The sequence below is a fragment of the Camellia sinensis genome, chromosome 8, assembly GCF_055761805.1.
Source record: "Camellia sinensis isolate YWXY chromosome 8, ASM5576180v1, whole genome shotgun sequence".
In the NCBI taxonomy this organism is placed as follows: domain Eukaryota; kingdom Viridiplantae; phylum Streptophyta; class Magnoliopsida; order Ericales; family Theaceae; genus Camellia; species Camellia sinensis.
Window position 1 is genome coordinate 173,280,185 of NC_138968.1, and position 13,626 is coordinate 173,293,810.

A 13,626-nucleotide genomic window follows, 5' to 3' on the forward strand; every position below is an offset into this window, starting at 1 on the left:
ATACGGGTCTTATAACACTTTTTTCAAACAAATTCTTTCACATTTTATTTCTTCAAACAAGCTCTTATAACATTGTAAACAGGTTCTTATAACATGTAGGGAGAGAGTGAGAGTGAGAGTGAGAGTGAGAGTGAGAGAGAGAGATGGTTGTAATTTTTTTTTTTAATCTTCCACGTTCTTCCACATTTTTTTTTTCAATTACTAAAATTTATTTGATTGTCTCAAAATTATATATTTGATTAGTATAAAACAAAATTTTTAATTAATTAATTAATGTGTATTTGATTTTGTTGTTGAACCAAATAAAATAAAATAAGATTGAATGTATATTTAGCTTTTGTTGTGAACCTTAAAAAAAATAAAAAAAATAAAAAGATTGAAGGTATATTTAGCTAAAACCTTAAAAAAAAAAGATGAGAAGAAGAAGAAAAGTTGTTAACATTAAATATATTAAAAAAGAAAGAAAAAAGATTGAAGATATATTTAGCTTTTGTTGTGAACCTTAAAAAAAAAAAAAAAAAAAGAAGAAGAAGAAGAAGAAGAAGAAGAAGAAGTTGTTAACATTAAATATATTAAAAAAGAAAGAAAAAAGATTGAATATATATTTAGCTTTTGTTGTGAACTTTTTTAAAAAAAAAAATTTGTTAACATTAAATATATTAAAAAAGAAAGAAAAAAGATTGAAGGTATATTTAGCTTTTGCTGTGAATCTTAAAAAAAAAAAAAAATTGTTAACATTAAATATATTAAAAAAGAAAGAAAAAAGATTGAATGTATAGCTTTTGTTGTGAACCTTAAAAAAAATAAAAATAAATAAATAAGTGATTGTTAACATTAAATATAAAAAATAAAAATAAAATAAAAATAGGGATTAAAGTGGGTTGGGAAAAATCCAAACTCATTAAGAAGTGGGGAGGGTGGTACCCATGGGGAATGAGAAATAGGGAATGGGAAAATTTTATTATCGGGAAATGGGGATGGAGAATTAATATCCACCCCATTAACCCCCATTGCCATCCCTTCTACTCATTTCTAGGACATTCAAAGTTCTCGGCGAGCCTTGGAAGATTCCGGTAACTTTTTCGGTGGTTTTTGATTTTTCCGACGACACTCTCAGACCCTCACGTACACAAAGAAAGGGAGGCTACATTGTCATCGTCATCATTTGGGTACTAAAATAAAGTTGGCTCACACAAATTGGAGTGAATCCGATTTTGTTCATGGTTTAAGAATTCATTATTTTAGTTGATTTTTTAATTTTTTATAAAAATTTGTGTAGAAAAATAAAATAATAATAATGTAATAATTTGTAGTGACTTTTATTAAGTCTATCCATAAACGGATTTTCAGAGTTTGTTTATTTGGTGATTTTTTTTGTTTTTATTTATTTATTTTTAATATTTTGAAAAAAGCTTAGGCTTTTATATTTGGCTTCACGAGATGAGCCAATAAAAAAATTTAATAGTCCAAAAAACAGTTAAGAAAAGACAAAATAAGCTAAAAATAGTATACTTTTTTTGGGCTTATTTTGACCTTTTCATATTTTCTTTTTGGACCGTGCTACGTAGCTCGAAAGGAGCTGCCCCCGAATCCCCCTAAAGAAAAAACGACGTCGTTTTATCGTTTGATTTTTTTTTTTCCCATCAGAATAGAAGAAGGAGAAAGCAGAAAGAAGAACGAAGAAGAAGAAGGAAGAAGAAAAGAAGAATGAGGAGGAAGAAGAAGACAGCTGCGGCGGGCGGAGGCGGAGGGGGGGCGGGGGCTGGAGGCAGATGTAAGGGGCAAATGCAGGGGTGGAGGCGGAGGCGAGGCGGGGCTGCGACGATCCGGCAGAGGCGAGCGGAGCTGCTGCTGTGACGATCGGAGCTACTCGACGATCAGTCGGTCGGCAGCGGCAAGAAAGGGCCCTCTCCATTCCCTCTTCTCTTTCTCTCTTTCTCTCCTCTTTCTCTCTTCTCTTTCTCGCCTCTCGTTCCTCTACTCTGCATGACTGAAAATGGAAGCAAAAAAAAGAAAAAAAAAAAAAAAAGCTAATGCCCAAAACGACGTCGTTTTGGGCATTAGGGGGATTCGGGGGACCAATTTTCGAGCTCTCAAACATTATCCTTTCTTTTTTTACTTTTTAGATTCATTCACACAAGATGGATTGAAAATGTAAAAAAATTTAATATAATTTTGGAAAAAAAAAGCTAAAGACAAAAAATTTTGAATTTTTTTTTTTGACTTTTTTAGACATAAGCAAACTTCCTAAACACATCCTTTTAAATGAGTTTATTATACTTTCTTAATATAATATTCATATATTTAAACCAATTACATTTTGTGTATTATTTGCATTAAAAAAAAAAAATTTGGGAAGAAGTTCATTTTCTTTCGAGTTCTCAGTTAAAAGAATAAATAAAAAGACAATTTGAACTTCGCCACACTCGTGAGTGTACATTCTGTTTTTGGGAGTTATCTACAAGTAGTGTGAGACATGTGACAAAAGAATGTATGGAAAAGTCCCATAACCATGACCTATATCAACATGCTTGTCCCAAAATATTATGTCATACTATGGCTTCGTTTGGGAAGTGGGTTGGCTTTTTAGTTTTTTTAACTTTTTTGGCTATTTTAATTTGGGCTAAAAAGTTTGGTTTGGGAAGGATTTTTTGGTTTTTTTGACTTTTTTTGTGAGAGAAGAATGTAATGATTATGAATTGAATGTGATATTTTATTTGTTGTGGTTAAAATAACCTATTTTATCTTTTATGGCTAAAATAGTCAAAAAATCCCCATAAACTAACTTGCCAAACGGAGGCTATAATGAAATACAAGAACGTTAAATACAACATATAGTTAATAAAAAGCTTCTCAAACTGAGAAAAAGAAAATACAAATAAATAGCGTCATAATTTTCTATTTAAATGTGATTTAAGTAATGACTCAGTTTTTGGAGTAACGTGCATACACTATATGGAAAACAATATAGTGGAAGATGTGGTTTAGGAAGAGTGGAAAATTGGATTATTTTAGAATGTGAAATCTTTTACATTTTTAACCCAAACATTTACTAATGTCAATAATTGAATTTCTGTGCTTTTATTTGGTTAATTTTAATATAAGAATGAGCATTACACAAGTTTATTTTTGTGTAGTATAAATTACAAACAGGTTAGCCCTGGGCATAGGCCCACCAGACCATGGTTTAAGACCCTTCAAAATAGACTCAAAAAATGAGACCCCTCCTATTATAGTTTAGTGTAATATATTATATATGTTTTGAGTCAAAAAAAAAAAAATTAAAAAATGCCCAAACTAACTTAAAATAAATTGACCTATTAAAAAATTAAAAGGCATATTCAAAATTAAAAGGGTCTATTCTTTTTCCCTATCTAATTCCTAATCCTAACTCTTAATTCAATTTTTCCAAAAATTTGAGAGAAATGGCACAATAGAGCACTAACGAATTTATCAAGAATTCAGAGCAACAGCGCAGTACAGGTAGGTCTTTTTTTTTTTTTTTTTTTTCTATTCAATTAATTAAATATTTGTCTTGTCTTTTGCTCAATTGCTATTATAATATTAGTATTTATACCAATTTGCATCATCAAGAAGAATTAATCTATTGCTACCTGTGCTATTATAATATTAGAAGTTTAATAGTTCACATCATCAAAAATTATCTTTGATCAACTATGTCACAAGAAAGATTGAATGGATCAGCATTATTATCCATTGAAAATGATTTTGAAAAAGAATTAGATTACACAAGTATGATTGATTTATTTGCTTCTAAAAATCCAAGAAGAGCGAGAATCAAGTGATACTTGTAGTTGTTGTAACATAATGCTAAATATCTTTTGTAATTTTGATACAAATCTTTTGTCATTTACCTTCAAATTTTTCTTTTCGTTGAATGAAAAAAAAAAAAATATGTAAAGAGGTACAAATGATCTAGTGATATTTATTGGTTGACTATCGGTTTTGAATCCCGAAAATCTCAGGACCGGGCCTGATTATAGAGTAGCCCTAGACAATCATATAGGATTTTGGTCTTGACCAACCACCAATGACCACCTTAGCGATTAAGGTCTCACATTTACTGAGATCATTAATCCAACAAATATGGGATCTCGAATTCATATTTGCTCAGGTAGCCATCCCTTGTCGATTAGGACCAAATCTTACACGATGGTTTGAGACCACCAAATAATGTTCATAATTTGTGCCATATGATAAGATTGTAAAGGATTTGGTTCCACGTATCAGGGACACCAGCAATACACCAATGAGTGCAGTCCATTCCACTTGCACCACCTATTCCATAAATAGAGGGATGCCCATCTTTTCGCAATAGCGATAAGGTCGTAATGTCAAGTAAAGTAACAGGCTTTTTAATCTTACTCAATGCCCTCTTAACCACGGCTACAGCAGGAGGGTATTGTCCTGGATATATTGAGCCCAACACCGGTGTCATCTGCCCTTGACATTGTTTTGCATTCGGTTCATTCCAATCCGAGCCACTAATCAAAGCACAAACAAGTAACACAATGAGAGTAATTGTTAACATATATTAATATGTATATATATATTATATTAACACACACAGCTATACTAATATATTATATTTATATATAGGATGCTAGATGCCAGAGGGATGCCAAAGCACGCCTTCACTTTCGGCTGCTTTCGGCCACTTTCTAATATTTTATGTAATGTAACATAATGATGTTGTAAACAATAGCTCCTATAAATGGAGTCTCCTCTTACACTGTCAGATACAATATATACAAGAGATTTCTTACACTCTCTTATTTCTATCATGGTATCAGAGCTATAGGTTAAAGATCTTGGTGTTCTTCGCCTTTCGGCGGGCGGCAACCTTGCCTTGACCGTCCGCCGGATCTCAACCAATTCAATCCCCTAACAACCCATTATTCATTCTCTTCATCCAATTCATTCCCAATGGATACCAAAACAACCCAAGAAGTAATTATCTTCAGATCAAAATTACCAGACATTTACATCCCAAAACAACTTCCTCTCCATTCATACTGTTTCGAAAACATTTCGCAATTCAGTTCAAAACCATGCCTCATCAATGGCTCCACTGGTAAAGTCTACACATACTCTGATGTCAAACTCACATCCCGCAAAGTCGCCGCAGGTTTCCACAACCTCGGCATTCAACAACGCGACACCATCATGCTTTTACTACCCAATTGTCCTGAATTCGTCTTCGCTTTCCTCGGCGCATCCTATCTCGGCGCAATCATAACCATGGCAAACCCATTCTTCACACCCGCCGAGACAATCAAACAAGCAAAAGCTTCAAATTCTAAGCTCATCATTACCCAATCGAGTTACACAAGTAAAGTACTCGATTACTCAAGCGAAAACAACGTGAAGATCATCTGCATCGATTCTCCTCCAGATGGGTGTTTACATTTCTCCGAATTGACTCAATCCAACGAAACCCAATTGCCAGAAGTGGCAATCGATTCAAACGAAGTCGTTGCCTTGCCATATTCATCAGGAACAACGGGTCTACCAAAAGATGTGATGTTGAGCCACAAAGGGCTCGTGACGAGCGTGGCACAGCAAGTCGATGGAGAGAATCCAAACCTGTATATTCATAGTGAAGATGTGATGATGAGTGTGTATGCCGTGAATTGTGTGTGCTGGGTGTGTGTGTTATGTTTCTCAGTCTTTTCTTTTCTTTTTTCTTTTTCTTTTCTTCATGGCTTTGTTCCTTCTCTCTCCCAAAATCTGTGTGTGTGCTTTCAACCATAAAAAAAAAAAAAAAAAAAAAAAAAAAAAAAAAAAAAAATCAAAAGATCTCTCTCGGCATCTCTCGGAAACACCCACACAGCTCACTCTCTCTGCAACTCTCTAGCTGGGTCTCTCAATCTACAACGCACATGGGTCTCTCTCTCTCTTTGAGGGGCCACTCAGTCAACTGACTTTCTCCTTTATTTTATTTATCACCATATCCTCCACCACCTCCCTTTCTTTCTTTTTTTTTTTCTAAACAATATTTTTGAACAAACGAACCCACAAACCATGTGCTGGTTTTACCCAAATCAATGGGCCACCCTACACCCAAATCAATGACTCTTTCATCTTTTTTTTTAATCTAATGGCTTGCACCATCATGGGTTGCTTTGAACAAAACCGTGGGCCCCATTATCTTTTATTTTATTTTATTTTATCTTTCTTTTTCCAAAAAAAAAAAAAAAAAAAAAAAAAAAAAAAAAACAACATCCCTTTTCTCTCTCGAGATTTTCTTATTTTAACATCTCAGTTGGTGAGCATCATCCCTTTTTCCATTATTTTCTTATTATTATTATTTTTCCACCACAAAAAAAAAAAAAAAAAAAAAAAAAAAAAAACAAAACAAAAATCCATTCACAACCCACTCGTTTTTCATACTCTACCATTTTTTTTTTTTTTTCACATCTTCACTCTGTGTTGAGCTGCTTTACTCCACTTCTTCACTCCCTTTGTTTCAACCTCAAATAGGTTTCTATCTTCACCCCTATTTGAGTTTGAGGGGGGTTATACATATATCATGGTGAGCATGGTTACACACCGTGCGAACCACCCAAGCTGGTGAGCATGGTTATACACCATGGGAACCACTCAAGCCACCTCATGGCGCACTCCCTAAGTCGCCCCCTTGGTGCATCACCACAATCTGCAACATCGGTCCGACATGACCCCATAAACTGTCCCGACATTGATTCCGGTCAGCTTCTACAACGGTCCGACATGACCCCGTAAACTGTCCTGCTACACCGGTCTGGCATGACCCCGTAAACTGTCTCGACATTGATTCCGGTCAACTTCTACAACGGTCCAGCATGACCCCGTAAACTGTCCCGACATTGATTCCGGTTAGCTTCTACAATGGTCTGACACGACCACACAGTGTCTTCTCCAACGGTATGACACGACCATGCGAACCACCCAAACTGTTTGTTACTCTCTCCAAACTCAAGTTGGTTTATGTTTGTCCTCCTTGAGTTTGAGGGGGGCTGTTAACATATATTAATATAACATTGATTCCGGTCAGCTTCTACAACGGTCCGACATGACCCCGTAAACTGTCCTGCTACACCGGTCCGGCATGACCCCGTAAACTGTCTCGACATTGATTCCGGTCAACTTCTACAACGGTCCAGCATGACCCCGTAAACTGTCCCGACATTGATTCCGGTTAGCTTCTACAATGGTCTGACACGACCACACAGTGTCTTCTCCAACGGTATGACACGACCATGCGAACCACCCAAACTGTTTGTTACTCTCTCCAAACTCAAGTTGGTTTATGTTTGTCCTCCTTGAGTTTGAGGGGGGCTGTTAACATATATTAATATGTATATATATATTATATTAACACACACAGCTATACTAATATATTATATTTATATATAGGATGCTAGATGCCAGAGGGATGCCAAAGCACGCCTTCACTTTCGGCTGCTTTCGGCCACTTTCTAATATTTTATGTAATGTAACATAATGATGTTGTAAACAATAGCTCCTATAAATGGAGTCTCCTCTTACACTGTCAGATACAATATATACAAGAGATTTCTTACACTCTCTTATTTCTATCAGTAATAATTAGTAGTATTATGGTTTTAAGTTATGGCATTTGTGCCATTTTAAGTATATTACCATATTTTATTTTAATTTTAAACTTCATTCATCGAATTATTTACTTTAGCGACATATTTTATTGCGATAACAAAATAAAACAAGGATGAATGAAAGAGAGCTTACTTGTAATGATTTGGAGAAATGCCTTGAAAGAAAACCATAGTTTTGGTTGGATCAATGTTGGTGTCGACCCAAGCACCCCATGTACCAAGCGCCATCTCGAATGCAACCATCCTATCCATGTCCTTCATCACTTTACTTCCTACTTGAATAAAATCCCATCTGCAATTTCACAACAATTACATAATAATAAGAAAATCAATTAAAAAATAACTTTTTTTTTTCAACAAAAAAAAAAAAAAAGAGAAAAAAGAAAAAGAAAAGAGAAGAAGGTTGGAGTTGGTTTGAACTTACGGTTGGTGAGCATTTCTATAATTCCACCAATGCCATGTATTGAAGATTAACATGTCCATCCCTAACCAATTCTTGCCATCCTCAATTGAGTCAAGTTTTAAAATTCGGCCTTCTGTCTCATTCACTATGTCCACCAAAAACATATTGCGATCAAGCAACACTTTAACATCATAATCCTGAAAATATCATAAAAAAATTTAGTACAAAAACATTATTTACTATCATATTTCTCGTACTAGTTGGACTGTCTTGAATAATTTTATGCGCACAAAAAAAAAAAAAAAAATGAGCATAATGTCTCATAAGAGGATTGGCCCCACCTTTTTGAGAGATATTGTGTGTTCATTTTTTTTTTTTTTGAAAAAATGGTATAGATCCCAAATAATGTACCAAATTTTCTATCAAAACTCTCGTATGGGTGTGGGACCCACACAAACCCACATGTGTGTGGGTTCTATACTCATGTGAGAGATCTAGTAGAAAATTTGATAAATTATTTGAGGTCCCTAGCATAACTATTTTTTTTTTCTTCATTTCTGTTTGAATTATTTATTATTAGCATTTATTTAAAAGCAAAGAAAAAAAGAGAGAAAGGAGGTACTAGAAATGGGTAGAGCATAGAGTATATACCGTGATGATGAATGTGGAGATCATACCAACTCTAGTTAGGTTGTAACTTAAGTTGGGCGCAGAGGTATAGAGCAAGCATGTCAATGACTGCCATTGATCTCGACTCAAGGAGTCCCCTACAAACATGATGCTCTGTCCTTTAAATCTTCTCAAGAATCCTAGCCCATCAAATCTATAAAATTAAAAAAAAATTAAAAAAATCAAATTAATTCTTTTCAAACATAATATATATGCCCACTCATAAACAAGATCAAATGTGTCTGTGAAAAGGACACATTGAAGAGCATTAAAATTATAAATTTTTACGTAATTCAATGATTATAAGTGATCTTTATTAAAAAAAAAAAAGGTTTGGGACACAATTCATGGGAATATACCACAAGCATGTAGTGGCTGAACAACCTCAGAAAAAGACATCCCACCGCCCGACCCCCGTGACCTCGTTCACGTTTGAAAATAAGAATTGGGATTCTACTAGTAGTGAGACAGATCTAGATCTATTTAGTAGTTTTTTTTATTTTACTTTATTTTATTAATAACACCGTCCTTAAGTCCCCAGTGATTCTCATCTAAAAATAAAAATAAAAAAGTTACCTAATTATAATAATACAATTTTATCAAATTTATTTTAAAAATAAATTAATCATTACGATAATAAAATAAATATAATAATATTTTATGAATAATTTAGGACAAATTACAAATACACCCTCTGAGGTTTACTTAAAATACGAATTATTCCCTGTGATTTGAAAAATTATAAATATCTTTTTGTCAGAATTTTTTATTTAACAGAATTAATCGAAAAAGTAAAATTTCTAACTGTTCACCTATACAATAATAAAATTATCTAAATTATTAATTGAAATAAAATTTTAACTTTATTAAAAATTATTAATTAACTTGATAATTTATTAATAAAAGGACTTATTTGTTACGAAGTTAAAAATCTTAAAGGACATAATATAATTTCTAGAACTATAAGAATAATTTATAATTTAAATAAATGAGGGTATATTTGTAATTTACCTGATAATTTATATGAGAATGCATGACCCAACTGGCTAACACACCACCTCAGATTAGTAGTACCTTAAAATAATTACATTCCAGCTCAAAGATGCGGTGATACAAGAGGTGGACAAGCTACGACAAGTGCAGCACTTTTGAGTGTAGTTTTTCATTACAATAAACTCATTTCATAATATATTTTAAATTTTTAGTCAATTTCATAAGCTGATTCCTTAAAATAATAATTACCTTTCCTTGGCTGGAGAAAAATCAATGTCACGGACATATCAATTATATTTTTCCAAAAAGTTGTGTCCTAAACGAATTGAATTGACTAACATTCCACAAAAATCTTCATTATTATTATTATTATTATTATTATTATTATTATTTTCATTTGAAAATTGCAGTGGTTGATTCACATGGAGATGTCTGATTAGCTAATGACATTGACAGGTGCAAAAGTTGTTTTTTTATTTTTTATAATTTATTTAGGAGAATTTTATTATATATATATTTACCTATCATAAACTTTTTTAGTAACTTTATTTTTATTTTTAATTATAATTAATTTTCTTATTTAATTATAATATTATCTTAAGATATTTTGTTATGCCTTTTTTATATTTGGTTATAACTTTTGTTTTTTAATTATAACTCAGAAAATATAACGTTATGTTATTTTCTTCTATAGTTATAAAGTGTATATAATTTACACTGTGTACCATAATTTTTTCCATTTCTAAAAACAATGATAATATTAAAAATAAAAATAAAATAAAGATAAATAAATAAAACACATTAGGAAGACAGCTATGATTATAAATAATAAATGCTATAAATCAACAAATATATTAGGAAGAATTTTAGATAAATGATATTTCAGAACTCTACCAATAATTAAGTAGCTATGAAGCTCTTCAGTATTAAGTTAATATGCATAAACTAAATTAATTTTATAAACAGACAAACCAACAAATAAAATCATAGTCGAGCATAGTGGTGGTTCCTTCTACTAAAAGCCAGTATTTTTATATATCTTGAAACTAGTAGTAGTAAGCACCATCATTGTAAACACTTTAAAAATAAAAATACATAACGTAAATCTATAATAATAGATACTTCTCACCCACGTGTCTGGTGCATCTGTGGAGTAAAATAAAAATTACAATATGTACAAGTAAACACATTCTTAGCCTCAAATTTTGCGTTCTTTTCATTTTGACTCTTTCTCGTTTTTATTGTGTTAATTTGATTTTTAAATTATTTAATTTCTGTTTAAATGATACTTATAAGCATTGTTTTGTCTAAGGTGGTGTTTGGAGAGTGGCTAAAATAGTCCAAAAACAAAAATCAATATAACAAATCAATCTCATCTCTCTCTATTTACTTTTTTTTTTTTTGCATTTTTTTCTTAAAAAATAATAAAAAAAAAATCACTAAAAATTTGAACTCCCAAACTCTCCCTAAATTTTGAACAAAAAAATAAAAAAATTGGACGAAAACCATGTTGAAACAATTTAAATACAAATTTAACATAATTAAAATATCAAAAATGAAAATGATACAAAACTCATATTTTATAGATTAACAGTGTACTTAACCGTAACATCCATTAAATTATATAAAGCATATATTTTATTGATGCGAATGGTGTCACAAATAACTTCCACATCCAATAAATCCTAAACTAATATTTCTCATTCATCAAACTATCAAAAAAAAAAAAAAATTTAAATGTAAAACTACAGACATACAACAATTGCAACCATAAATAAAAAAAAAAATAATGGGTAAGAAAGAAGGATGTTAGAAGAAATGGGGATGGGTACCTTGGTAAATCGCAGGAAGTGGGGTGCCAGCTATAATAGAGGTAGTTGTGATCAGGGCGGCCATTGTTCTGGCAGTTGAACTCTTTCTCGATGAAAGGACATGTGGCTGCGTTGTATTGAGGAGGGTTTGATATGTCTTCCACCCAACTCCCCTGGAACAAGTCACACCCACTTACCCTGTTCTCTATATTTTCATTTGCATTTCCATTTGCTAGATGATGATGATGAACAAGAACAAGAACAATCATCACAATCATTAGTTGTTGAAAACTGCTACTAACCCACAAAGCCATTTAGAGAGAGAGAGAAAATGGAGCAATGAGGGGCAGCCAGAAACGTCTTGCTCTCTACTTTCCTTTTTATCCTTACCTTACACATGCATATGTATATATTATAGATACATACATGTTTGGAGAGAGAAAGAGAGAGATGATGTGAATGTTGGAGAGAGACTATTGGTCCATGCGATTCGGTAATGTTAGTCACCTCAAACTTTTTATCAGAATTTTTAAAATAATGTTATATGTATTAATTAATGTACTAATCGATATATTATCAGATGATATAATATAATTTTAGAAATTTTAAATATTTATAATTTGTATAATAAGTGAGATCAATAATAATACATTAATTAATACATATAGCATGTCCAAAATTTTTATCATACATTTACATGAGTGTTAGACATAAGCCCCGTTTGGGATGCCCATCTAGGCTAAAATAATTATATAGGACAAAATAGATTATTTTAGTCATATAGAATAAAATGTCGCATTCAACTTATAATCATTTTATTTTTTCTCTCATAAAAATAAAAAATCTATCTTAAATAAAACTTTTTAACCCTAAATTAAAATAATCAAAAAATCAAAAAACTAACCCGGATGCGAGTAGGGGTGCAACTCGGGCGGGTTTGGTAGGGTTGGGAGGTTGTCCAAGCCCAGGCCAAGTTGTGCTGAGACTTGCCCAAGCCCGCCCAAGCCCGAATTGTAATCCGAGGTTGTCTGCCCAAGCCCGACCCGAGTTAAACTCGAGTTGCCCGAATTGTAAATAAATTTTAATTTTTTTTTTGCAGCTACATTATTAAATTATTAAAATTTGACTCTATTTATAATTATTTTTTTTAATAGAAAATCATTAATATCATCAAAATAAATAATTTATATAATGTAAGAGAGATGCCATCAGAGTAGTCCTTACAATTTATGAGTGAAAATAAAAAAAAAAAAAAGTAAGATTTTATGTTATTTGTATATATAATATATATTCAATATGATTTAATAATATAAATTACTTTAATATCACGTAATGACTAATAATTTATATGTATATTTAATATTCTTATATATCTATATATGTATAATTCGGGTTTTGAGTTGCTCGGATTGTGTGACGTCTTTGCCCAAGTCTGTCCAAATTTAATTCGGGCTTCTAAATTTTTGCCTGAGTCCGTATCAAATTTAAAAATATTTTATCCAAACCCTAAAAACATTTAGACAGAGCTTGAATTGTTCGAATTAAGCCCGCCCAAGTCACGCCCCTCACGTGAATCTGGTATCAAAATTTTGTATCCCTATGCCTTAAAAGAGTAAATTGTTGTTGGGTTGTCCAGCTTGGAGAGTTCTCTTATAAACATAGAAATTAGGGTTGGTTTGAGATGTCCTAAAAAAGTATACTTTTTGATTTATTGGTGGGTTTGGGTTGGGTTTGATGTGATGTGTTAGAGAGGTGATGTGATTTAAATAAGATGATGTGACTTAAATAAGATAGTGACTTTTTGACTTTTTAACTTATTTAGTACATGTCAAACTAGTCCTAAATTTTAAAAATAAAAACAATGTTATAAACAAATTGACTTTTGATTTGACTTTCTTAACAATAGAAGATACTAATAAATACATGATTGGGTTGTTTAGTGACAAGAAAATCTCATAAAAAATTTATATATCATTTTGTGAAACTAAACACAAAACATATCTCTACTATTATATTATCTATACTATTTATACTATTATATAAGTATTGGCTTATTTTTTCTATAAAGAAAAATACCATAAATACGAGTATGTCAGTAAAGATTGAAAATTTT

The 13,626-nt window shown here is 31.9% G+C and overlaps 1 protein-coding gene and 1 pseudogene across 2 annotated transcripts; one reads left to right on the top strand and one right to left on the bottom strand.

The window, feature by feature from the left end:
- Window positions 1–3,918: 3,918 nt before the first annotated feature.
- On the bottom strand, window positions 3,919–11,911 carry LOC114302171 (protein trichome birefringence-like 41). Its single transcript, XM_028247168.2, has 5 exons — window positions 11,535–11,911; window positions 8,692–8,863; window positions 8,062–8,237; window positions 7,771–7,929; window positions 3,919–4,505 (listed from the first exon to the last, which is right to left on the bottom strand). The coding sequence occupies exons 1-5, from the start codon at window positions 11,825–11,827 to the stop codon at window positions 4,199–4,201; spliced, it is 1,107 nt and encodes a 368-aa protein (XP_028102969.2). The 5' UTR covers window positions 11,828–11,911; the 3' UTR covers window positions 3,919–4,198.
- Window positions 4,599–5,818, top strand: LOC145797323 (4-coumarate:CoA ligase 1 pseudogene; annotated as a pseudogene). The gene has a single exon (XR_014338710.1). The product of XR_014338710.1 is annotated as a 4-coumarate:CoA ligase 1 pseudogene (transcript).
- Window positions 11,912–13,626: the final 1,715 nt, after the last annotated feature.

Bases quoted from the DNA above. Each gene is read 5' to 3' on its own strand.
- LOC114302171 (XM_028247168.2), bottom strand. From the start codon at position 11,827: ATGGCTTTGTGGGTTAGTAGCAGTTTTCAACAACTAATGATTGTGATG. The intron at 7,930-8,061 runs GTAAGTTCAAAC...GTGAAATTGCAG, and splicing joins TATAGAAATGCTCACCAACC to ATGGGATTTTATTCAAGTAG. The intron at 4,506-7,770 runs GTAAGCTCTCTT...TGCTTTGATTAG, and splicing joins ATTTCTCCAAATCATTACAA to TGGCTCGGATTGGAATGAAC.